This window comes from Ochotona curzoniae, unplaced genomic scaffold, assembly GCF_017591425.1.
Source record: "Ochotona curzoniae isolate NIBS_2020 unplaced genomic scaffold, NIBS_Ocur_1.0 contig_1274, whole genome shotgun sequence".
Classification (NCBI taxonomy): Eukaryota; Metazoa; Chordata; class Mammalia; order Lagomorpha; family Ochotonidae; genus Ochotona; species Ochotona curzoniae.
Window position 1 is genome coordinate 13,466,630 of NW_024465023.1, and position 23,562 is coordinate 13,490,191.

General features: G+C 38.0%; 1 protein-coding gene across 6 annotated transcripts in view; it reads left to right on the plus strand.

Moving 5' to 3' along the window:
- Positions 1 to 23,562, plus strand: part of CASK (calcium/calmodulin dependent serine protein kinase) — a 315,238-nt gene that overhangs the window by 281,345 nt on the left and 10,331 nt on the right. For 2 of the 6 annotated variants that reach the window (XM_040999655.1, XM_040999671.1), the window contains 7 exons: positions 1,073 to 1,141; positions 2,556 to 2,591; positions 4,239 to 4,435; positions 12,574 to 12,689; positions 19,701 to 19,781; positions 19,886 to 19,966; positions 22,175 to 22,377. In XM_040999655.1, coding sequence (XP_040855589.1) covers positions 1,073 to 1,141; positions 2,556 to 2,591; positions 4,239 to 4,435; positions 12,574 to 12,689; positions 19,701 to 19,781; positions 19,886 to 19,966; positions 22,175 to 22,377 — 783 coding nt within the window. The remainder of the gene's footprint in view (positions 1 to 1,072; positions 1,142 to 2,555; positions 2,592 to 4,238; positions 4,436 to 12,573; positions 12,690 to 19,700; positions 19,782 to 19,885; positions 19,967 to 22,174; positions 22,378 to 23,562) is intronic. The other 4 variants (XM_040999662.1, XM_040999680.1, XM_040999690.1 and 1 more) reach the window with 4 other exon arrangements.

Consider the following 23,562-nt stretch of genomic DNA (forward strand, 5'->3'; position numbering starts at 1 on the left):
AAGAGAAAATATTGCTGCTGCTAGCCACACCCTCAACTCTGTGACCCTCCTGCTTCCATACTAGGGCACTACCTCTCTAAGAAAGGCTCTGTGGCTTGTTTCTACCGTACCCGGGCCCTTGGCCAACGATTAAACTCCTGCTTCTCACCTTGGCCCTGCTGACTTGATGCTCCGAGGGGCCACCTGGAGGTAGATCCACTCAGCGGTGTGAGAGCACTCCTCTAAGGAATCCCATCACCTTTCATTTGAACAAATTGCAGACAGTCTCTTTAAATCTGGCAAACATGTACATTGCAAGGGCTTAAAAGAACCCTACCAAACCAGAAATGAAAATGTACTGCACAAATTTTCTTCTCCTTAAGGTGATTTAGACACTATGAGAATGAAGCCAGGAAAGGATTCTGGAGTGTCTTGAATAGAGGGAGCACGGCCTAGGAGCATGGATGTAGGGAGAGAGGCTGTGGCTTCTCAGATCTTTACTAGCAGTGTAAAATTGTTTAAGGCTCAAGATGATTATTTTAATCAGTTTGTGAAGATGAGCTAAAACAAAACAAGAGCTGTTCTCTGGTGTGAATCTATCTTTCACCCTTTACCAGTATTACCTGTTCTAGAGTCTAAGATGATTACAACGTGGAGAAGTCTTTCTTTTAGGTTTGTTTCTCTTCATTTTGAGCCTTTTGTTAATTACTGCCACCAAAGTATCTAAAAATTGCCAAAAAAAAAGTTCCAAATCTAATCTTTACTAACAATTAAGCAGTTGGCACTTCAGCACAATAGGGCTTTAATATCAAGTCACTCTTTTGGGTCTCATTAAAAGAAAGCAGAGGCCATGTAATACAGCAGACAGGAAACAAATGATAACTGAATGACATATTCATGGCTTAAAATATGTGAATCTTCAAAATGCAAAATTTTTTTCTTTACTTCAGTGAAATCATGCAAGTAAGTCAGTGTGACACCTTTACAGCTCAAACCTCAAAGGAAATGGTTGTCAGACTGATTGTAACTGTTGATGTAAATTTCTGTTTCTGTGCCGGTGTTCTATGTTAATGAACCTTGTGTCTTATTTCAGAGAGATTCCCCCTCCACTTCCAGACAGTCCCCAGCTAATGGTCATAGCAGCACTAACAATTCTGTTTCGGTAAGAACTCTAGCTCCCACACAGCCAAGTGTGACAATTTTGTTGGTGCTCACCTGCCATAAGTGTTCTAGTTACATGTGTTCAGTGGAAAGATTGTCTTCTGCAGATCCACAAGGCTACTACAGCGACAGTGCAGTTCACTCCTGGAAAATCTGCAACATTTTCTTCTCACTTACAAAAAAAAAAAACTTCTAGTAGTTAAATCTGAAGAAACATACTTGAAGACCACTCTGGTCACTCCCAAAGTATTTCTGTGCCATCCTAATATAATGTAAGACTTTTCTCAAAGCTATGCAAAGGAAACAAATGGAAATTTTTTTAAATTGCAGAACATATCTGTTTTCCTATGGGAAAGACAAAGGAATGTGAGGGTTTTGCAGAGTAGATGTCTGGGTATTCTCGGGCTTTATGATTTTCTATTCGAAGTGATATCAGCAACGTGTTTTAGTTTCCGCTATCTAAGTGTACGAATTGGTGTGCCCTCTGTTATTGTGGTACGTGCACATATTTTTGTGAATTATAAGCCTTGCCTGGATATGAAAAGCAAAAGGAACTGGCTTCACACTGCACTTAAGCCACGCTGTTATCACATCTTTAACACAAAGTACTTTATGTTGAACTTGAACATGGAATGTAACATTTTTCAGAACTATCTATTTTGCAATAGAGAAGGAGTTGTCTTTAATTATTTTAAACAAATGGAAGCACTTGTAGGTTTGCAATATTTGGGGGTAAGCAAATCTCTAAATTGCTGCTACTGCTGTTTATGACCCAGCTGAAATTATTAGGGTTCCAATGATGCAGCAGTATTGCCATTTTTCTGACTTTTCATTTGCCCTTTAAATATATATGCCAAGATTTATATCAGGTAAAATTATAAATAGAGATCATCTCAAATGGAATAGTATTGATTCTGTCAGTAAAAGAAATGATGGAATAAATTTGTTTATAGCATCATTTTTACCTTTAAAATAGGCTACCAAAGGAATTCATTGATAAGTTAATATTTCATACTTTTGAGATGGTGAGAATCCATACAGCAATGGAATTTTTGAAAATCTAAGTGGTTGCAGTGACAGAGTTGAAAAGGGCAATAGCTCCTTTTAGTTGGGAACTTTTTTTTAATAGGCTGTTTAACTTGCAGTGGCTTTTGTGTTGAAGATGCTGAATTATTTCTTAAGAACACATTTTCTCTCTGCTTAAACTTACCTGCTTTCTTCAGCTTGCTGCTCAATGGCCTGGGGTTTGACTTTTTGATAACTCAACATTTCTGAGAAATGGAATAATGTATATTATCTCTCTACAACTTAAATCTAGCTCATTTTTTAACCATATTGTAACAGAACACACAAATTACTTTGTGCTCTTGACAAGTAAATGAAAATTTTTCTCCTGGGTTGGCTTTATTCTGCAGGACTTGCCATCAACTACCCAACCAAAAGGACGACAGGTGAATAGATATCCTCTCTAGAAACTTCTCTAAACTGAGCTGCTAATAGCCAATCCCTTATTAACCCTTTCCATCCCATAATGTCTGCATTTTGGACCATAACATTTGAGCATTGAAAGCTTGTACCATTTCATTTTAACACATTACACATGACTAATTCTCTATACAGATTTTTTTTCCCTCACATCTTTGTAGCTGTGGTGGTTATTGTAATTTCAACCTGATAATTTTGTGTTGATCATTGAGAATTCAGTCATTGGAGGTCTTATAGGCCTGCCTCTGGGCATGGAAGAGTTTTGAAGATTGCAAAATTCTCAGAATTTTAAAAGTAGCTAAAACAAAGTACATGCTGGGAAGCTTTTCTAAGCATTACTTCCCTGAAGTTGAAAACTTTGTCATCAATTTGTATGTGCATTTGTGTAAGAACCACTTACAATGAAAAATAAGAAGGACATAAATCCCTTGGCCTTACAACGTGATATGCCTGTTAGTTGAAACAAGAAGTTAAGTGCTTCCTAATAATAGCCAGTAACTTCCAAATTGCTTGCACTTTTAAAGTATGGATTTCATGTGCAAATGGAGAGCTTTGTTCATTTTATAGGGTGGATTTTGTTTTTGCAGAAAATAAAAAGAAAAATCACACAACACTTCCAAAACCTTCAGGTTGGTTTTACAGTGACTTAAAACATAAATATTTAAATTTAATTCAAAATATTAGGTTTTTGTGCAAGTTTTTCTTGAAATGTGGCATTAAAAAATAATCAGATTTGAAGTTAACTTACATAAATTAGCACCTCATAGAAATCACTCACTTTAGTGTTAAGACCAACATTGGATATGTAATGCCTTATTTTAAAGCTTTTAGAAATCCAGTAATTCACGAAACACTACCATATGCTAACTCCTTATATGCTAATCTGTTTGTAAGTAAATTTATGTGACATAAAACTCAGAGTTTGAGCTATATATGTTTTGGAGCTCTGTGATTTCACTTTTCCAATTGGTAAAGTAGAGATTTAAATTCATTTTTATTGTCTCTGAAGAGTAAAATACAAACATAAGCTCTAATTCATCTTTTAAAAATAAATCATTTTTAAAATTTTTAAAGAATCATGAATTACACTTAAGTTTATCTGCAGTGTTTAGACACACTTCGAATTGTCATGTAGGCATTTTGTAAGGTGCTTCCAGAATTCTTGCTAGTTTTTTATCCTGTGCTATTTTAGAGCCAAAGCTTACTGTGATTGCTGGTATATTTAGCTTAAAGCTGCCACATGTGTGTGGTCATTACAGCTTAGCATCCAAAGAACCTAGACAGGTTTAAAAACGGTAATCATTTATAGGCCTATTCCATTGTAGTATAACTAAAAATTAAGTCACTGTTTCTACTAAACAAGTATTTTAAGTGTCCCCTCCAAATCAAAATAGCAAAGTTTTGAAACTGCACACATCTAAAGGTATTACATTGTTTCTGGTAGTAGATGTGGTGTTTTTTTTTTTTCCATTGTATTTCCATGCATCATTTTTGTTTTTACCATCTGAGGTCCTGTTTGTATTGTAAATGGTGACATGTGGTTATTAGGTGAGAGCTAACTGTTTTGTTTCACAGCACCATGGCATCCTTTCTTACAAACTCCTGTTTTATAGATCTATGTAAGAGCACAATTTGAATATGATCCAGCCAAGGATGACCTCATCCCCTGCAAAGAAGCTGGCATTCGATTCAGAGTTGGTGACATCATCCAGATTATTAGTAAGGATGATCACAATTGGTGGCAGGGTAAACTGGAAAACTCCAAAAATGGAACTGCAGGTCTCATTCCTTCCCCTGAACTCCAGGAATGGTATGTTTTATTGTTGTTGTTGTTCTGTTTGTTTTATAATAGAAATGAAACTTCGCTTTGTGGTGTGAAACAGCATTTGAGCTATTCCTTGCTTTGCTAGGCCATCAAACTTGTAATCATTCCAAGAGTTCTAAGTCCGCAGCGTCCCGTGAGAAACCAGGCGTAGAATCAGGTCTTGGTTTTACACATAAAGGAAGAAGGTCTGGAGAGAGTCAAGTGACTTAGCCTTGGACCACAGCAGTCTTACCACACAGCCACTCCTGTGTACTGCTGCAGTTCCTTCTAGACTGGTGTTTTTACTTAAATGTACCTTCTCTTTGCCTCTCTGCCGACTTTCGTGCTGTGATTCTATGTCACTCAGGTTGGGTTTTTGTTTTTGTTTTTTAATCTTATTTGGAAGGCAGAAAAACAAAGAGAGATCCTCTGTCCCCCAGTATACTGCCCAAATGGCTGCAAGAGCTTAGGCTAAGCCCGGTCAAATCCAGACTGCCAGAATTCAATCCAGGTCTCCAGACAGGTGTCACAAATACAAATACTCGAGCTATCACCTGCTGCCTCCTAGGGTTCACATCAGGCAGCTGGATCAAAAGCAGACTATCCAGGATTCAACGTCAGCATCCCAAGAGGTCAGTAAAGCCAGTGCACCTGATGCCCGCTCCTTAGGCAGTATTTGAAAGAAAAATATATTTCATCATTAGGAGAAAAGAGAAGTCAAAAGCTGCTTTGTTTGCTTTGCCAATTCTCTTTCAAAAATGGCTTTAAACTCTGAAAGCAAGCTGACATTACACAGGGATTTTAAACCCTACTTTTTTTTTTTAAGTAAAGGAAAAGTGACAAATGGGGGCAGGGTAAGGCAGGGGCAGAGATCTTCTATCTGCTGGTTTACTCTCCAAATACCCACAACACCACCAGGAGCCCAGCTCTAAGCCAGATCCCAGGAACTCTGTGTCTTCTCTGTGGGTGGCAGGATCCCAAGTGCTTGCTCTCTGCCACCTCCCAGGTGCATTAACAGGAAGCTGGATCAGAAAGGAAATAAGGCACTCTGATATGAGATGTGGGCCTCCCAGGCTGTGGTTTATCCCACTACAGCACAGTACCCTCCCCTGAACCCTATTTTCAGCTAAGAGGAGTCACAAATCACTAAATGTGGTGACTCCAGAAAGTTCACAGAAAAAAAAATGGAGTTAAAGGATAAATTTGCTTCGGTTTTAAAAAAAATGAAATCTGTGTATAAATTTTTTCATAATACACATCTCTCATGTTTTGAAGACCCCTCACATGCATGGGCTTGAAAGTGTTTTGTACCAAAGCAAACTCACCTTTTAATTCCATTTTTCCACAAACTTTTTGAAATACCTTCCTGTATTTTAGTAAAATATATTTGTACTGTTGTTACAGTTTGCTTAGTTAAGCTGTTACTTGAAAAATGCTGGTGACCTGACCTTTCTTGGTCCTTGGACAATATATCAAAGATCATTAATGTTTAAGTTTTGTTTCATGTAACCCAAAATATCCAGGAGTTCAGTATGCTGCCAGTTCCTACTCCCTGTTGAATACTCGAACCTAGCTAAAGGAGACCAAAGGCATTGAATCCACAAGCATTTCTAATTGCTTTGTCCCACTAACAAAGAGATGTTTTTCCATTAACCTCATATTTGATCGCCTCTTTCAGCTATCCTGTGTTCCCCAAATATATTCTTACATATAGAGCTCTGGAATTTTAGACTTTCTTCTTACACTTAAGAAATGTGGATCCAAATATCGAGGCAGCATCCTCCCATCTGGCATTGTCTTTCACACTGTTGTTTCAGAAACAAATTTAAGGTGCAGTAGCAGGGAAGTGATATCTGGGTTTTGATAAGGATGCCATTATGCTCTTGCTGATGTTTACATTTCATAAATGTCTTCTTGAATATTGCCATACATCGTGGGCATTCATTTTAAATATGAGGCTTTTAGACCTCTTTTCCCAAGTCGGATCTTCTATGTAAGTCATATTTCTCTCATAACTTATAACTGAAGAGCAGTGGGGAAAGTGGATTTACTTCCTGTTCCCACATATGGTGGACTAGGTTATTTGGATCAGTCCTTCTGCCATAACAAAGGGGGAAGTACCGCAGGAAATATGGTTTTCTAATGACCTTGAAAGCATTGAATAGCTAGAAAGGTACTAGGGGAACTCGGACCAGTTTTTAGATGAAAGCCTTTCATCAGAATGATTTTTTTAAATGCCCATTTTGTCAAGAGAACATTTGCTGTTACTGAATATTTCTGTGCAAGAGAACCAAGTTTATGACCCAAGGCCTGTGGTGGGTGGTTGGGTAGGTGTTATGGTAATTAAAACACGTCTTGGGATACCTGTGTCCCATGTTGGAGTGCCTGGCTTTGAGTCCCAGCTCTGCTTCTTACCCCGCTTCCTGTTAATGCACACCATGGGAGGCAGAAAGCCCAAAGACTTGGGACCCTGCCACCGACATGGGCAACCCAAATGGAGCTCTTGACTTCTGCCTTAAGCCTGGCCCAGCATTTGTGGAGTGGAAAGTATCTATCTCCCTCCTTCCTTCTCTCCCTCTGTTTCAAGTAATATGAAAATAGGTAAGATTTTTAATGTCAACTTTTATTTTACAAACAAAAGCACCTAGTTCCTATACTAGCTGGGAAATCTACTAATATACCCACATATTACTACGACTTCAAAAAGATGATACTCCCAAATTAGAAGCAAACACTAAGCATGTCCTTCCTCCCCTTCAACACCAGGGGAACCATAAAGAAGCGTGTACCAAGCAAAGCAGAGCATGACAGCAAAAAGGGAACATACTTCCCCTAAAAAAATACTATGGCCACTGGTATGCCTTCAATGGATTTGCGCCCAGATACACATAGTCAAGAGCAACCAGGGAAACTCAAGCCATGCATTTGATTTGGAATTTTCCCTTTGTGTACTACAAATTCAAATAGATGGTATAAACAAGGAGAAAATTGCTCCCTAACCTCATCCTCACCCTCCACATAGTCTTTTCTTCTTCTTCTTCTTTTAATTGTTCTTTTATTTATCTATTTTTGTGGTTTTATGGCACCGTTTAACAGGCATTAGAGTCTCTTCCCCTCCCCACGTTTCCTCCCCTCCCTGTTCTCCCCTCCAGTCTTACAATGGGCGTCTTTTGTAAATTTTCACAAGTCCATTGTGCTGCCACTGAGGTGTCTCCCAGCAATGTAGGAGATGATTAGCCGTATCACTGTGAGTCCATCCTTTTACTGCATGCGTGAAGACACATTTCTCTCTGTTTCCACCTATGAACATATTAACTACCGATACACTTCCATTATGCATCCCCTTAGGTACAGTCCACCGCAGGGAGGGAAAAAAATAGTGAACCCTCATCCACATAAGGTTGACTAACATAGAACAAAGGTATCAGTGTAACACTAGGGTGGTGAAAAAGAGTGTCCAGCATCTTCACATAGGAATCAATGCCAGTTTGTGTCCCATGTGGCACTGATGAGAGTACAATAAGGACTAGAACATCGTTACTTATGGGCAGCAGCAATAACTGTGATAAAAGGGACATTGACAATATCGGGTGATTACAAGCACTCAGTCTCCTCCACATAGACTTCCTTTGCAGTGGCCAGCCAGAATCACCAGCATGAAAGGAGAAAGTAGGACGTGACAGAAGTGACAAACCTACCTCACCTACAGGAATTAGGAGCTAGGAAAGATTTCTCAACTAGGCTCATTAGATTTTAAAATCAACAAAAACTTGAAAAAATAGCCTTAGGAAACAGGAGAAAAAATGCTAAATGTCATAACAAAATTGAAAAGAATCAAAGGAACTTCCAGGGGTAAAAAAATAATATGAAAATCTCGGCAGGCACACTCATTAGTTTCAACAGTGGGTAAGTGAATAAATAAATCATGTTATATGCACCCAATGGAATGCCACCTATCGTTTTTTAAAAAAAGGAAAAAAACTATGAATATGTTCAACAATACAGGTAAAACTCAGAAATTACTACTCTGCGAAAAAAGACAGGCAAAGCAGAAGACATACTGTGTGACTCCATTTATATATTCTTCTGGACAATGCAAATTAGTGCATAGTGACAGTGGCTGCCTGGGGACAAGGTAGAGCAAGAGAGGTTCTACAGAGGGGCATAAGGAAATCCAAAAGATAATGAAAAGACTTGCTTTGGTCCTAATCATGGCTTCATGAGCTGTACATGCGTGTCAAAATGGATGAAATCATTCATTTTAATCATGTTCCGTTTTGTCACACACACACACAAAAAAAAATGTTGAACCCAGTAAAGTTGCAGGAAGCAGAATGAGATGCAAGGTGAGAGGAAGAGGCCCACTGAGCAGGACTTTGAAAGTGCAGGAAGACATTCCAGGCGAAAGAGGAAAAGTATTTTGCTTTGTTGGCAAACTGCATTGGTCACTAGGTTGTTAGCAAACATGTGATGCTACGTAGAAAGATTGGAAACCATACTGTCCGCTAAGCCTGTGAGTTTTTCTCAAATTTATTGCTACCCAGCTCATATTTTTACATCCCCTAAATGAGAAATCAGTTTTATTTGGACCCATCTTCCTTACTCTAAGCACAGCAGTCTAGTTTATTTATATATATTTTTATACATATATATATATATATGTTGAATCCCTGGATCTGTCATCCCTTTCCTTGCCTATAAGATCTTCATCCAAGTCATCAATAAAATGGTAAATATGTGTTCAGGTTTTCTCTCCAGTTTAACCTTAACCTTACCATGGTTTCTGTTTGCTAAGCTGTAAGAATTAATATGTACTTCCTGAATGACGGACAAAATAATAATAATTAAGTTCTGTTCCTCTGGTATGCCACATGGGCCACACCACAAATTTTTACTGGAAACTTTTTGTTATTAAATTTTCAACTGAAAAACACCGAGTTTTTGACGTGTGTTATAATATAGCCTCGCAAGGTAAGGTCAGGAGTTTGTCTTTTTAACCTGGCTAAAAATTCCTCAGTTCTGTGTGTTTTTCCAAAGATTGTATGCCTCAGAGAAGCTATAGTTCTGACTGACAGCACATATTGGCTTGTACCAGAAGAATCCTCAAAGCAAAGCCTGCATCAACCTCTTCTGTATTCTATGTTGGTAATATATGGAGATTGACTTCATTGCTGCCACTGACCGTTCATGTTATTGTTTGGCATATGTCTTTTCCTGCAACCAAAAATGATAAATATATTGATGAACAAGAAAGAGTAAGAGACATGGAGGATAATTCCTTTAAGAAAAGAAAAAAGAACACTTCTCAACTTAGGTTATGGTGCCATTGTTACCCTGATACCAAAATTGAAGTCAACTCAAGAATAGAAAAGTACATACGGTCATTATCACATATGCAAAAATCCTCAGCATATGAACAAATTAAATCCAGCAATAAATGAAAAGGGTAGTATAGCAGGACCCCGTAGAGTTTCTATTGATAATGCATGGCTGGTTCAGCATTTGAAAACCAGTCAAATTAATCTGCTGTTTTAACACTAAATTCACATGGTAATATCAGTGGATATAGAAAGGGAATTTGATAAAATTTGATATCCAAGAAGAAAAGGAAATAGAGAAAGTTAAGACAACAGATGCCGGAATACAGATAACTAGGAGGAATTAGTGCTAGAGTTGTATGACACACAAGGGTTACTGGGAGAATTGATTATACATTTCAGAGTAACTGATGGAGTCTGAAGGTTCCCAGCACATAGAAGGAATGCATGTATGATTACCCTGATTTTGTCATTACTCACTTTGTGCCTGTATCAGGTTATAATACTGTGCCCATAGATTGGTATAAGTATTATGTCAGTTTTTAAAGTCTTCCCCACCCCCCGACCCAGTTATGATTACAGCTTTTGCGAAGTATGAATTGAAGGGAACTTCGTTAATAGAACATCTGAAGTAAACATTACCATTAATTAATTGTTAAAGGAAATGTTACAGATAAAATCATTTGGTGTAGAAATTCAAAGAAGTCTGCAGATACATAGAATTACTGTGATAGCTTAGCAAAATGTCAATACAAAATAAATATCCAAAATCCCTACTTCTGTTTGCTAGCCACAACCAAAGTAAAATTTTCAAAAGACACCATATATATCCTGCCCATATCTTAAGCAATACAACAGTACTACAAAGTATCCTTGCATAATGAAACTGGATCAAATTAGCCCTCTAGATTAATTACCTGTTTGCATGAAATGCAAAGAACAGAAGGACATACTAAAAATATCTCAAGGATATCCAGGCTCTACCAAAACTACAGGAAAATTTCTACAACGACTAAATTGCAAGGAAACAAAGAGAGGGGAACTATGAATTCAGAAGGGACTTAAGACTAAGGAGGAAATGAAGCACTTGGATTTATTCCAAAATAATTACAATAGAATACAAATAAAACCAAATAAGCCGTGTTTTTAAGTAACAACCTAGGAGTAGATCTAATAGATTTTAAAACATTTGCAGAATAAATTATAAAATGTATTGAGATTAAATAAGATATAAATAAATACACCATGTTTATGAGCTGGAAGGTGCTATATTTTAAATATGTCTGTTCCTCCCAAATTGGCTTCATAAATTCAGTGCAATTCAAACTGTTTTGAAATTGACAAGCTAATTTTAAAACTTACATAAGAAAATAAGGTATAAGTTTAGAGATGTTCAATTAGACTAACTAAATAGAACAGAAAACCCAAAACACTACTGTAAAAGTAAGTGGACACTTGGGATAGAACAAAAATAGCCCTACAACCAGTGAGAAAGGGGTAGACTTTGCAATAAATGATGTTATGACAATTAGGTATCCTTTAGTGGGAAGAAAAGGAAATTAGTCTCCTTCACATAAAAAGCAAAAATGAGTTCTGGTACATTAAAAACTAAAATCCTAAAATCCAAACTGTAAAATGGCAAGCCACACAATGGAAGAAGATATTTGGAACAGAAAGAACTAACAAAGGCAAGATATCTAGGCCATATGAAGAGTTTCTCTAGATCATTGAGAAGAAGACAACTGAATAGAATGAGCATAAGATTTGAACAGAACTACAAAAAAAGAAAATCCAATGGCCATTGAATATATGAAAAGACATTCAATCTCATTAGTAATCAATGCAATGTTAACTAAAAATTACAGCAGTGTTTCATTATTTACCCGCCTTGATTCCTAAAATTGAAAATGGATGAATAAAGTATTGGCAAAAAGTGAAACAATAGGAACTCTTATATGGTGCTGGCAGGGGATATATATCAATAAAGCCTCACTGGAAGATAACTTGACTTTTATAACAGGACTATGTGGTAATTTGATAGTGATTTTGGACCCTTAAATGTGCATGACTTCTGGGCTCCTGGATGGCTCACTAGTAAAACCATTATGACAGCAAGCATTTGCTTAACGTAACCCAAAGAGAGCAACTTTTTTAACAGTAACTCTGCTTATGTTACCAATAATGGATGTTATACTCAAGTAGAGCAAAATACAGTAGTGCCATTTATTATGTGCCCCCTCTATACCTAGCACTGTACTAGGAACATTGTTTAATTTACGTTTTTTTCTTGTTCTAATCCTGTACAACAGACCCTGAGAGGCTCTAGACCTTACCAATGGAATGTTCTGGATAAAATGACAGGCCCTGGGACCAGACGTTCCCCACTCTCAGCATTACCTACGTGATTTGGACCTCACTGTTCCTTCATTCCGTTCATCTATAAAATGATCATGTAATTCTGTGTATCAGTAGGAAAATTTACTTAATCCACATCAGCTTCTTAGAAAAATGGCTGACAATACCGGCTAGTGAGTGACAAAGCTTGGGTTCAGACCATAATCTAGCTTTACTCAAAATCCCTTAATCATTCCACTGTACATTATAGGCTTCTCTAATCCATGTTATCAGTTAGTATACACTTGAGGAATACAATGTCATATTTTTCAAGCATTTCTAGGAAATTATCATATAAAGCAAAGAGCAGCCTTCATGTGAGTGATTCAAAAGGTTCCAATGCTATTTTATATAAACTCTTCAAAGCAGTGGTTGTTTTCACTTTCATCTGTAAAAGCTATTAATTTTGCTGTTTCTTTTTTTGTGTACTAGGCGAGTAGCTTGCATTGCCATGGAGAAGACCAAACAGGAACAGCAGGCCAGCTGTACTTGGTTTGGAAAGAAAAAGAAGCAGTACAAGGATAAATATTTGGCAAAGCACAATGCAGGTAGGGGAAAGCACAGCTGCTACTCAAGGTTTGGTTAACCGTCTCCAAAGCACACATTTATGCAACATTTCAGTTCAGTCTTCAGAGTTTTCAGTCCAAAAGATTCCAGCTTGTGAGACCTGCAAAAGCCTTTAACACCCCTCTACCTCCAATTAAAGTTTTAGCTGTTTGCCAGATTTTTTTTTTTTGCAAAGCTATACTTTCCAAGGACAAAAATACTATTTTGAAATAGTGCCCTCTGGAACTAAATGAACCCACCACATGCAATCTTCCTCCCAAGAAATGTACTCTTACAAGGCCACTGAGTCACTAGAGCTCTCACCTCCTGGGCTGGCATCTGCCTTGATCAAATACCTCCCTCTGGGTCTTTGGCCGTTGGATGTGGCCCCATGACAGCTAGTTGAGGGTAAAAATACACTCTTACAGAAAGCTATACTAAAAATGCTTCAGTGGTTGATGTGAAAGAGCATAAATGACATGGCTACTAACTAAGTTGAATCAGTTTCTCTAATTAGTGTTTTTCTCATGGTATTTCCAAGCTCCTGAAAGACCAAGGACATTGTCTTGGCCTTCCCTTCATGCTATGTTTGTCAATGTGGAAGCTTGCATTCAACTTGTCAAGATGTTTATTTGTTTTGTTAAGAACTGAAGTAAATAACAAAGAAAGAAAACTATGGTTTGTCTCAGAAGACTCATAGGCTCTAACTTAACAAAAATACATGGTGATATACTTATTTTCTGTAACTCCTTAATATGCCTCCTTCTGTAAGGAACTTTTTCTGAGGAATTGAAAGCCCTGACATTGGCATTGGAGTAGTTCCCAAGGTTTCAGAAATAACTCCAAAAATAAAACATGCAGCCAAAAAAAGCAAGTGAATCCAATCATGCCTTCCCAGTTCAACCCTGTAATTTTTCTGACAAATTGGAAATGCATTTTTCTTTGTATCATAACATGCAGTAGCATTCACTAGGAAAAAAACTGGAAACTCTAAACTGTTCATTTCTCAGAGATAAAAAGCAAACATTTTGAAATGTGGAATGAATGTGAGTGGCCATATGGGTTAAAGTGAAATGATTCTTTTAAATGAGTCTTTACGTTACTTATACCGCACTAGGTTCTCATTTCCAGTATAGTGTATCATTTCTAATTTTGTACTGTTAGAGCGATAGTGTCTCGTAATGGCTTGGTTTGCTGTTTTACGAAGGATAGAAGTATTTAAAGTGAACTAATTCAAGATAATGTAACACTTTTTAAAGTACAAATGCTCAAGTATTAGTATTGAAAGAAATGCCCTAACAGTATCAGAAGAATGTTGCTGTCAGCTTCTCAGTCTAACAGGCTCACACGGAGATATGTTGGTATTATGTATAACATAATGTGGTATTATGTATATATACACATCATACACTTGTTACAAATTATTTCACTTTATAACGTTAAATGATACATAGATATACACATGGCACTGGAATTTATTTAGACTTAGACAAGTGAAGAAATGACCGGTTAAGGCTGTCAATTCATCATTACTTTTATACTCTATTAATGAAGGACATGTAAACCTGAGTATTCAATTTTGCAATATTCTTTAAATCAGATATGAAGAAAAATAAAAAGCAGATGAATGGAGAAGACTGGACCTATGCAAATGCTGTCCAAGAAATCAGTTGACTCAATCCTTTAAAAATTCTTCCAGGGCAGAAACATTTACCCTAATGCTTGAGACACCTGCATCCGAGTGCCTAGGTTCGGTTCCTGGCTCCAGCTCCTGACTCCAACTTCCAGCTAGTGCAGCAGGAAGGCAGCAGTGATGGCTCAAATAATTGAGTTCCTGCCACCCATGTGGATGAACTACATTTCATGCCTGCTGCTGTCCCTAGCCCCAGCCCAGCCATGGTCATTGCAGGCATTTGGCAAGTGAACCAGCACAGAAGAGCTCTTGCTCACTCTCTCTTCCTCTTTTCTCTCTGTTTCTTCCTCTCTTTTGCTTCCTTTTTTCTTTCTCTTGCAGATAATTTTTTTATAAAAAGAACCTTGCCAGAGACTCACTAACCAATCTGGTAGCCAATGGCTTTTCACGGTCACTTTTTCCAGTCTTTAATGAGCAGAATCGTCACTGATCGTCTTTCATTATGCCCATTCTCTGATACCTCATGGGTCACACACAATGCACCTGTAAACTTAAGAGGCTAATAGCCTGGGTGGGCGCAGGAGTTAGTGCACCTGAGTAACCATGCAGCTCCCATAACTCACTTACCACCTGTGGTCCTCAGAATGAGGGAGTTAGTTTAGCCAATGAAGTGAATCTTTTCTCTCTAAGGTTCTTTTCTCACTGGGCCTGACCAATGGCTATCATGTAATGAAGCACAGAACCCAGGCACTGGCCCTTATTTCAGACTTTAGCACTCTGGTAGACATTGTCTATCAAGATTAAAAGGGGTGGCCCTTGATATAGAAATGCAACAGAGATAGAACAAAATCACTTTTTTCCCTCTCATTTGCCATTTTACCTCCTATCCAAAACCATTGGCCTGTGCAAGCTCTGGTAACCTTTTAAGACAAAGAAGGGCTACAGAGGGGAGCTACCATCATCACTTTTTTGTCACCTTCTGCATTTTTCTGACCAGTGGTCTTCAGGCCATCAGAGCCTTCCTCATCATGCTTAAGGGGCTGTTCTACATTTCACCATTTGTCACCTCTCCTTAAAAAGTCGTTGCATAGCCACTTTAAGTTTCTTTCTTGAACTTTGTGTTGAGGCTTGTTTGTGATTCTTCAGATGGTATCACTTTGTGAAGGCTCCCACCCTCACAAAATAAGCCCTTGGAGAGCTCTGCTTTTAGTATCTGTGGTCAGAAGCAGATGGCCAGCATTATTCCCCTGGACTGCCTGGAGTAACGTTCCCTGATCAACCCTGGCATGCCTTGCTATCACTGTCTCCTCCTGTTTCTTCATCATCCAACCCTTCCCATGTGCTTGGTTAAGGCTGCCTTTATAACAGATCCGGTTGTTGAGAAGGAAAGGCAGATATTTTATCAGCTCTTCTGCTCTTAGCTGTGATGAAATTTCATCCCAACATGTGGAATTGCCCATATAAAGAAGGTCTCTACTTTTGACCTTTGTTGGTAAGGCAGATGCTAAGACCTCTGGGAATATCATGGTCTTTTGCCTCAAGTACTAACTAGATGAGCATGTATTTCTTAAAGGTTTGCTTGGCTTTTTTAGAAGTTGGTTGTAAAATATGGTTTCTTTCTTATCCCCATTGTAACCAATGAATTAAAGTTCATGTGTTTTTGTTTCCTGCTTACATCTTTGGTAGTGCATCATATTTCTGGCAAGACTCCAATATTATCATCACATTCTAAACTTATTTATGCTTGTGATAAAAAAATGAAGGCTGGAAATTCTCTCGATATCTGCAACAGGAACAGTCATACTAGAATTATTTACATTCCCGTCACCAAAACATTCCACCTGCATAGATAAAGCAGACTTTAGTTTGAGCAGTGTAGCCTGCATGTAACATTATAAAGTTAGCCTGGAAACTGAATTTGACCAATACATAAATTTTGTTATCACATTTGAAAGTCGGGTTATTTAGCACACAACTTTGACTTGGAGGAGCAGGGAATGTGACAATACCACATCCACTTGCTATCTTAGCAACTCTAAGCTGTTTCTGTCCCTCTTGGGGTGGATGATAATCCTTCATCATCCACCATCCCCACCACTCTGTTTTTGTTCCTGACCCATTCCTTTCAACCCTGGGTGGCTGCTTTGACCACTGCAGGGATTCTGGTGCACTAGTGGGCTCAACGCTGCCAGTATACTGTGCCCTTTGCAATTGGAAGTTTTTACATTATTTGAAGATATTGGTAGTTTTCTAAACTGAAACAAGATTCAGTGGTTTTATGAAAAAGATTCAACTAGAATAGTAGTTACCTGAATCTTTAAAAGCAATATCTGAAATACTGAGTAGCTTACCAGGAAATCAGGGTAATATGAATGAACATTTTGAGGTAGTGTTTTTGAATCCTTGGGAAATCAATATGATTATGGGCCATAGTGCATTTAGGTTACATAATGTTTTATGCAATGCATGAAAGACTTTTAGCCACATACATTTAGTGTGAAAGGCCTTGACGTGCTGCTAGGAGAAAATGTCCTCTTGACAGGTTAACATTGCTTGGCACCAAGATTTCCAAGAGTCAGTTTTAAACTAATCAATTTAACCTATGCTAAGTTTTGTTACCTTGTCTGTTTGTTTTTTTTTAAAGGAGCAGTGGGACCTTCATTCAAGTTTTTTTGTTTTTTGTTTTTTGTTTTTTTTATGTTACCGCCCTGGAATGCACTATTTCTCTGCTCACATAGGTAGATTCATACTATTGATCGTAGTGAGCTGTTCCTTTTTCTTGAATACAACACACTCTTTGGACAACAAAAAATGAACCGTAACTTCCCTACCCTGTTGGCCTTTAAAAATAATGAACAGAAGTCATAGATACACATGATTAGAAATCGCAGGCAGTGCAGGAAGCTACATAGTAAAAACCTGAAGACTTTCTCATCTACACTCTCTGAAGAGAGTTCCTTGTAACTATTCCCAAATAAAATTGTATGCATATGCTACCATATAAATCCCGCTGGCTTTTGTATTAAGGATATTATGGAATTTTTATTAAAGTGAGTTTGTTTCTTAATGTGATTTATTTGCCTTGTGTTTAAAAAATTGCATGATATAGTTTATTTTGTGCATATTATATTTTTATTTTACTAATATATGAAAAACCATATTTCAATGACCCCTGTACATTTTTCATGCTGTCTCACTCCCAATGGCCTCTGTGCATGTAAGTAACCTGTTGAATGACTATGCCTCTGTGTTTTTGACAGTTTTATTTTATTAAATCCTTTTTATTTTATTAGCAAGCAACATAATACCTTTAAAAAGTCCTTAAGTGCTCTAATATTCCTTTTATCTCTTATTTTGAAGTACCCTTTGCATTGCCTCTCATCCCTGTGTCCATGTGAAGGTTTCATTTAGACCAGAGTAACCTCATCGTGGTACTTGTTCATAGTTCAGATGTTGATGTTTAACTTATCTGTTCATTTGTTTGTGGCATTCAGTGTTAATATCTAACTCATTCTTATGTGCTTTAAAAAAATGACAGGTCTTAACTCATTAGGATTAGTTAAGGGTCTGTAGAGGGAGAACGATGTATATGCCACTCAGAGAGCTTGTGTCACCGTCATTTTGCTCTTTTGTGAGATGTTTGATTATTTTTATATATTAAGACACATCAGCTTGTTGCTGAACATCAGCTTCTTTGATGACCATACATTTTCTTGAAGGAACTCTCTCTCAGTACAAAAAGCAAATGCCAAAGGCACTCCTGCTTTTGTTTCTACAACTCTCATCCTCCATTACCACTGCAGTACAGTTAGCTAGCTCTACTACAGAGAGCCCATATTCATTTTAATTTCATGAAACTGCCATTCTGAACATAGACAACATTTCTTGGTTTTTAGCTATGCTAGAGAATGTGCCTCAAAGAGTTTCAGTCAACTTTAATGAAATCAGATTATCAAAAGAAAAGCAATGCCCAAATACCCGTTAATATGCACTAACCTTTATTTCAATATATTGTATTTTTTATATGTGTTTTATGATGCTTTTTGTTTGTTTCTGATCTACTCCATTCCAGAGTATCTTACTTTGCATTTTAAGGTTCTTTGCTACTGGGAAGATCACAAATGTTAAGGACTGAGCTAATAGTCACAATCATTTGGCCATAATGTTTCAGGCAGTAGAAGCTTCTCTTAATGATTTCCTGAAGCATCCCAGATTCCTCTATTACACTATGAAATCAATTTCATTGAATTTATTGCAAACCCTCTGAGAGCCAGGGCTTATTCTTTAAAGAAAAAAAAAGAAACTTCAACATGTCCCTGACAACATTTGGGTATGACAATGCACAAAGTATTACAGGAAACATAAATGTATGATGTTAGCCGCCTTGTGAGAATTTTCAAATGTGTGTGAGAATGGAAACATATTGAGTTTCAACAGGAGTGGCCATCCACTCAAGAAAGTTGCAGACATTGCTTGCAATTGTTCTGGTAACAGTGTTAAGAAAGTTGCAAACATTGCTTGCAATTGTTCTGGTAACAGTGTTGTTAAGAGGTAGGCTTCCAAAAACCATTACTGTTATAAAGTACTTTTCTCAGTCTGCAATGATTCGAGAACTCCCATTTTGCAAAGGTCTCCAAGCTCAAACTCCACTTCATGATTCTTTCCATCCTGATTGATCACCATTGTCACAGCAAACGGGGTTCCAGGCCCAAGGAAGCCTGGTACTCATATTCTGCTGCTCATATACCCATGACTTTCCATCCAGTGGATATCTGGATTACAATAAAACTCATGAGAAGCTCATTTAAAAACTCATGAAATCATTACAGAACTTGACTTTGAAAGAATCAAGCATGCCACCTTCATTCAATTCTGTCAAAAGAAAGAATCATGAAGTTAAAGACCAGCTGGCCATGCATTCTTATTCATCTCTAGAAATTACCTAGCTGGCCCCTCTCTTGATTGACTTTACATTCATGCTCTATTCATGTCAGTCACTGTCTCTAGACTTTTTTCTTCTTAGTGTTGCTGATTCCTTAGAATTGTAGAAATATGAACAGCATGTGCTTTTGAGTGAATTCATATGATTTGTTAGATACTGCATGAAAAAACATGCAGTATCTTTTGAAATTGGACTTTTATGCATGTAACGTATCTTTGGATGCACTTGATTCTAAAATGCACTTTCATGGGCTTAAAAATGAAATGTTCTTCTCAAGGCTGTATGACTTAATCACATGGAAGCCTTATATCAGAAGCTGGATTTATATCTTTGAGACATGATTTTACTCTAAATTAATGTTGCCAGTAAAGTTTTAGGTAACATATGGGAAATATTCATTCCATAAATTTACCTGTCTTCTAAATCTTTATATTTTAGTGTTTGATCAATTAGATCTTGTCACATATGAAGAAGTAGTAAAACTGCCAGCATTCAAAAGGAAAACACTTGTCTTACTAGGTAAGCTTGTGTAAGTGGCTTGCTTATTTTCCCCTTCAAATCATTTTGTGAACATTATTAACAGTTGTCAATTTTAACATTCTTTTTAAAAAAAAATGACACAGGTGCACATGGTGTTGGGAGAAGACACATAAAAAACACCCTCATCACGAAGCACCCAGACCGGTTTGCGTACCCTATTCCACGTAAGAAATGTCTCAATCTCTTTATACTCTTCCTGTCATTTTTGTAAAATTGAAATTGTATATTTTTTCTGGTTACTTAGGTAATAGTATTATAGGAAATTTGTAAAACCCACAAAAGAACACCAAAAGAAGTTAGCGAACAATAATCCTAGCCCTTCCCTCCTGATAATAATTGCTTTCTACACAGCTTGCTGTATACCCCTCCAGAATTAATGCAAACATATGTGGTATATATGTGTGCACATGTATTCTGTTTGTATTTCTTTAATGCCATGAGGCTCATTCATTCCGTTTATGACCTAATTTTTCCAACAACATGTCTTAAACATTACTTGCATCAATTATTCTCCAAAAAGTTTTTAACAGTTGTATAGTTCTCTGATATGACAGTCTTTCCCTTAATTCATGTCTAGGCTGCTGAGTTCTTCTAACTTTTAAAACCCAGTTTGCTTTTAGTTGTTTCCTCTGAAGAATCACGAATCTCAAATTGTCCATTCCTCTTATTTTCTATCTCCTCCCCTCTTTCCCTCAACTGTAAAGTGAACTTATCCAGAGATTGCAACGAGGATTTGGGCTCATGATATGAAGCACTTAGCAGATTGTGGATAAGGAGGAGCTGTCTTAGCATTGTCATTATTATCAGCATGATTTTCAAGTCTAACATTTCTATTCCAAAAGTTTTCTAGCAGATGGAGTCGTGTTTAGGGTGGGAAGAGCTAAAGGAAACAATTTTAAAGAGCAGTAGGAGAAAACGTAGATTGACTCCATCCTGTAGGGCTTGCAAATGCTTTCATAAAACCACCCTTATCCCAGAACCCTGTGTGATTTACACAGATGCCTATGACATCATTTCCATTCATGCTATTTGGGATTTTCAAATAAGATGCCTTGAAATGGCCTTTGAAGGTCGCTTATGTCTAGATCATGACTATAGCAAGCATGGCTAATATTCGTCTTATTCTTCTTGATCACAAACAATGACCTTCGCTGTTATTAAGTGGCCAGTTAGCTAGCTTGGTTTGAAATCCTACTTTTGATAATGTTACTCATTTAGTCCCAGATATTTATGTAACACAAATTCATGCGATGATTACAGATTCTGCCATTTCTTGAGCTTTTGACGTGCCCAGAGAAAGGTGGTTCCTCTTTAAAATAGCCACATTTTGATAGCTGTGAGCACATAGGTATTTCTAATGACCTAGTTAGTAGGAAAGGAGAAGTTTCCCACTGGTTTGGGCTCGTGTGCACAACAAGAAGTTACATAAATTTGTCCTTAAAAAAAAAAAAAGAAAGAAGAAAGTGAATAAGAATAGGAGAAGGAATAGGAGAAGGAATTGGGAAGAAAGGAGAAGATTCAAAAAAAAAACAGACAGACATCAAGAAAAATGAGGTGGGGTGGAGCAGAGGAGGGAAGGGAGAGAAAAAAGAAATTAAAACTAATGTTCCTGGTTCATCTGGAAAAACTTTTCCTCAACTAGGTTTCTGGACTATGGTAGTCCTGTTAGTATCCCAGAGTGAGGGCTTATTGGCATGTACTTTAATATACACTTCTGTAAGTCAGAGGTCAGCAACCTTTTTCTAAAAATGACCAGATAGTTAACATTTGAGGCTTTGCAGCTCTGTGACAGGCTTTGAGGCTCTATCCCAACTCCTCAGCTCTGCCCTTGTAGCATGAAGGCAGCCATAGGTGCTATGTAAGCAAATATGTCTGACTGCAGCCCAATAAAACTTTATTACCAGAGTTTGTTAACTTTATTAACAAAGGCAGTTTGCTCCCTCATGGTTTGGGTTTTCCATAATAAATGTGTGACCACATCCAACTAAGGTCCATTGGGTTTTCATTATCATTTGCCTTTTGCTATGTTCTAGCATTTTATTTTTTGCAAGGTACTGGTAAGACCAGCACTGTCCAGTAGAATTTGCAGTGACAGTGACAGCTTTTGGTTTTTGCACTGTCCAGGACAGTAAGCCATTAGCTAGCTGTATGTCATTATTGAACCATTACAATGTGATTAATGAGACTAAAGGCTAAATTTAACTTTATTTAATGACAGCTTATTTAAATTTAAATAGCCACATGTTGTTTTCCCTTTTGTTTTTCAGTCTTGTTTTTGTTGTGCTCAATTACCCTACTGTATTAAGGCAAACGGTGAGTGATGTTGCCATCAGCTCAGCCTTTTAAACCTCTGATGACATGTAACTTTGCAGATACAACCAGACCTCCAAAGAAAGATGAAGAAAATGGAAAGAATTACTACTTTGTGTCCCATGACCAAATGATGCAAGACATCTCTAATAATGAGTACTTGGAGTATGGCAGCCATGAGGATGCAATGTATGGGACAAAACTGGAGACCATCCGAAAAATCCATGAGCAGGGGCTGATTGCAATACTGGATGTGGAGCCTCAGGTAATCCCTTGTCACCCTGATCGCCTGTCGTCCAGTGTGCATGCTGATAAACTCAGATTCTGAGCCCCAAAATGCTATCAGACAGTTATCGGTTGCCTAATGATTTCATAAACAACAGGAAAGCATAAGTAATCAAGGCATTGTGGGTTAGGTCTAGAATGCAGAATATCTAACCATGGACTCAGTACACATACCATCTGTTGAAGAGGCAGAGATCATTCTGTTAGGAAGTTCATTATCCTCAGAAGCTCAGTAACATTCCTGAATGGGTCTGTGCTCAGCAGAAATCGTGCGGTTATCTGATCTCAGGGTGAGATGTGGCCCTTTATTACCCTAATAGCCACCTTTCCTCTCTTGGCAAAGCTCATGCTAGCTCATCCAGAGCCTCTTCCAGCATCTTATGTTAATCAGCAGTAAGAAACTGACCCAAGGGCCAGCACTGGCTTTATGAAGGCAGGCATGAGAGTGAGCTCAGGTGCCACATGGAGCAAGGGTGGAGAGCCGTGGTGGTTCTCAGCCTCTGCTATCTCCTGATCATGAGCTAACACTGGGGGGGGGGGGGGTGGAAGACTTTTGGGAGGGGATGCAAAAAGCAGAGCCAGATGCAGACAAGCAAGAGATTTGTAGATGAGTCTCATGCTAGAAGCAATTGGAATGTATTATACGTAAAAAAGAAAAAGCTTAAGACTTCACATAAAAAATACTGACAGTCAGTCTCTAATTTTTTTTTAATCTCTGAGCATAAACCAAATAAAAGTTGGATTTAAAGCACATTAGGAAGGGTCTGGGAAGGGTAGATGTCAGGAGAAGTTAGAGGAGAGGCTGTGGGTGGCACTAGTGACTGCCAGTCTGCCGTTTCTAAGACTGATCTGTACCAAAAGTCCCTTGTGCTGTAGAGTCCATCCACACTCACTGAGATGGTAGACCTACTCACTTCCAGCAGGCTCCCATTTCATCAGGAGACTTACCTGGCCTGGGCAGTACATATCTTTGTTCAAGGGCCACCGTATGAGGCTTGGGCCCCTCACTCTCCCCACCATGAGGTCAGAACCTGCATGGCCAGAATCTGTGTGACCTAAGATCTGTATGACCTAGAACCTCAGTTGCTGGGCTTCAAGATCCTAGCTCATGGCCAGGTGGGTTAACCTGTTTCCATCTAACAGCATTTGCTGGGCTTCTTGAACT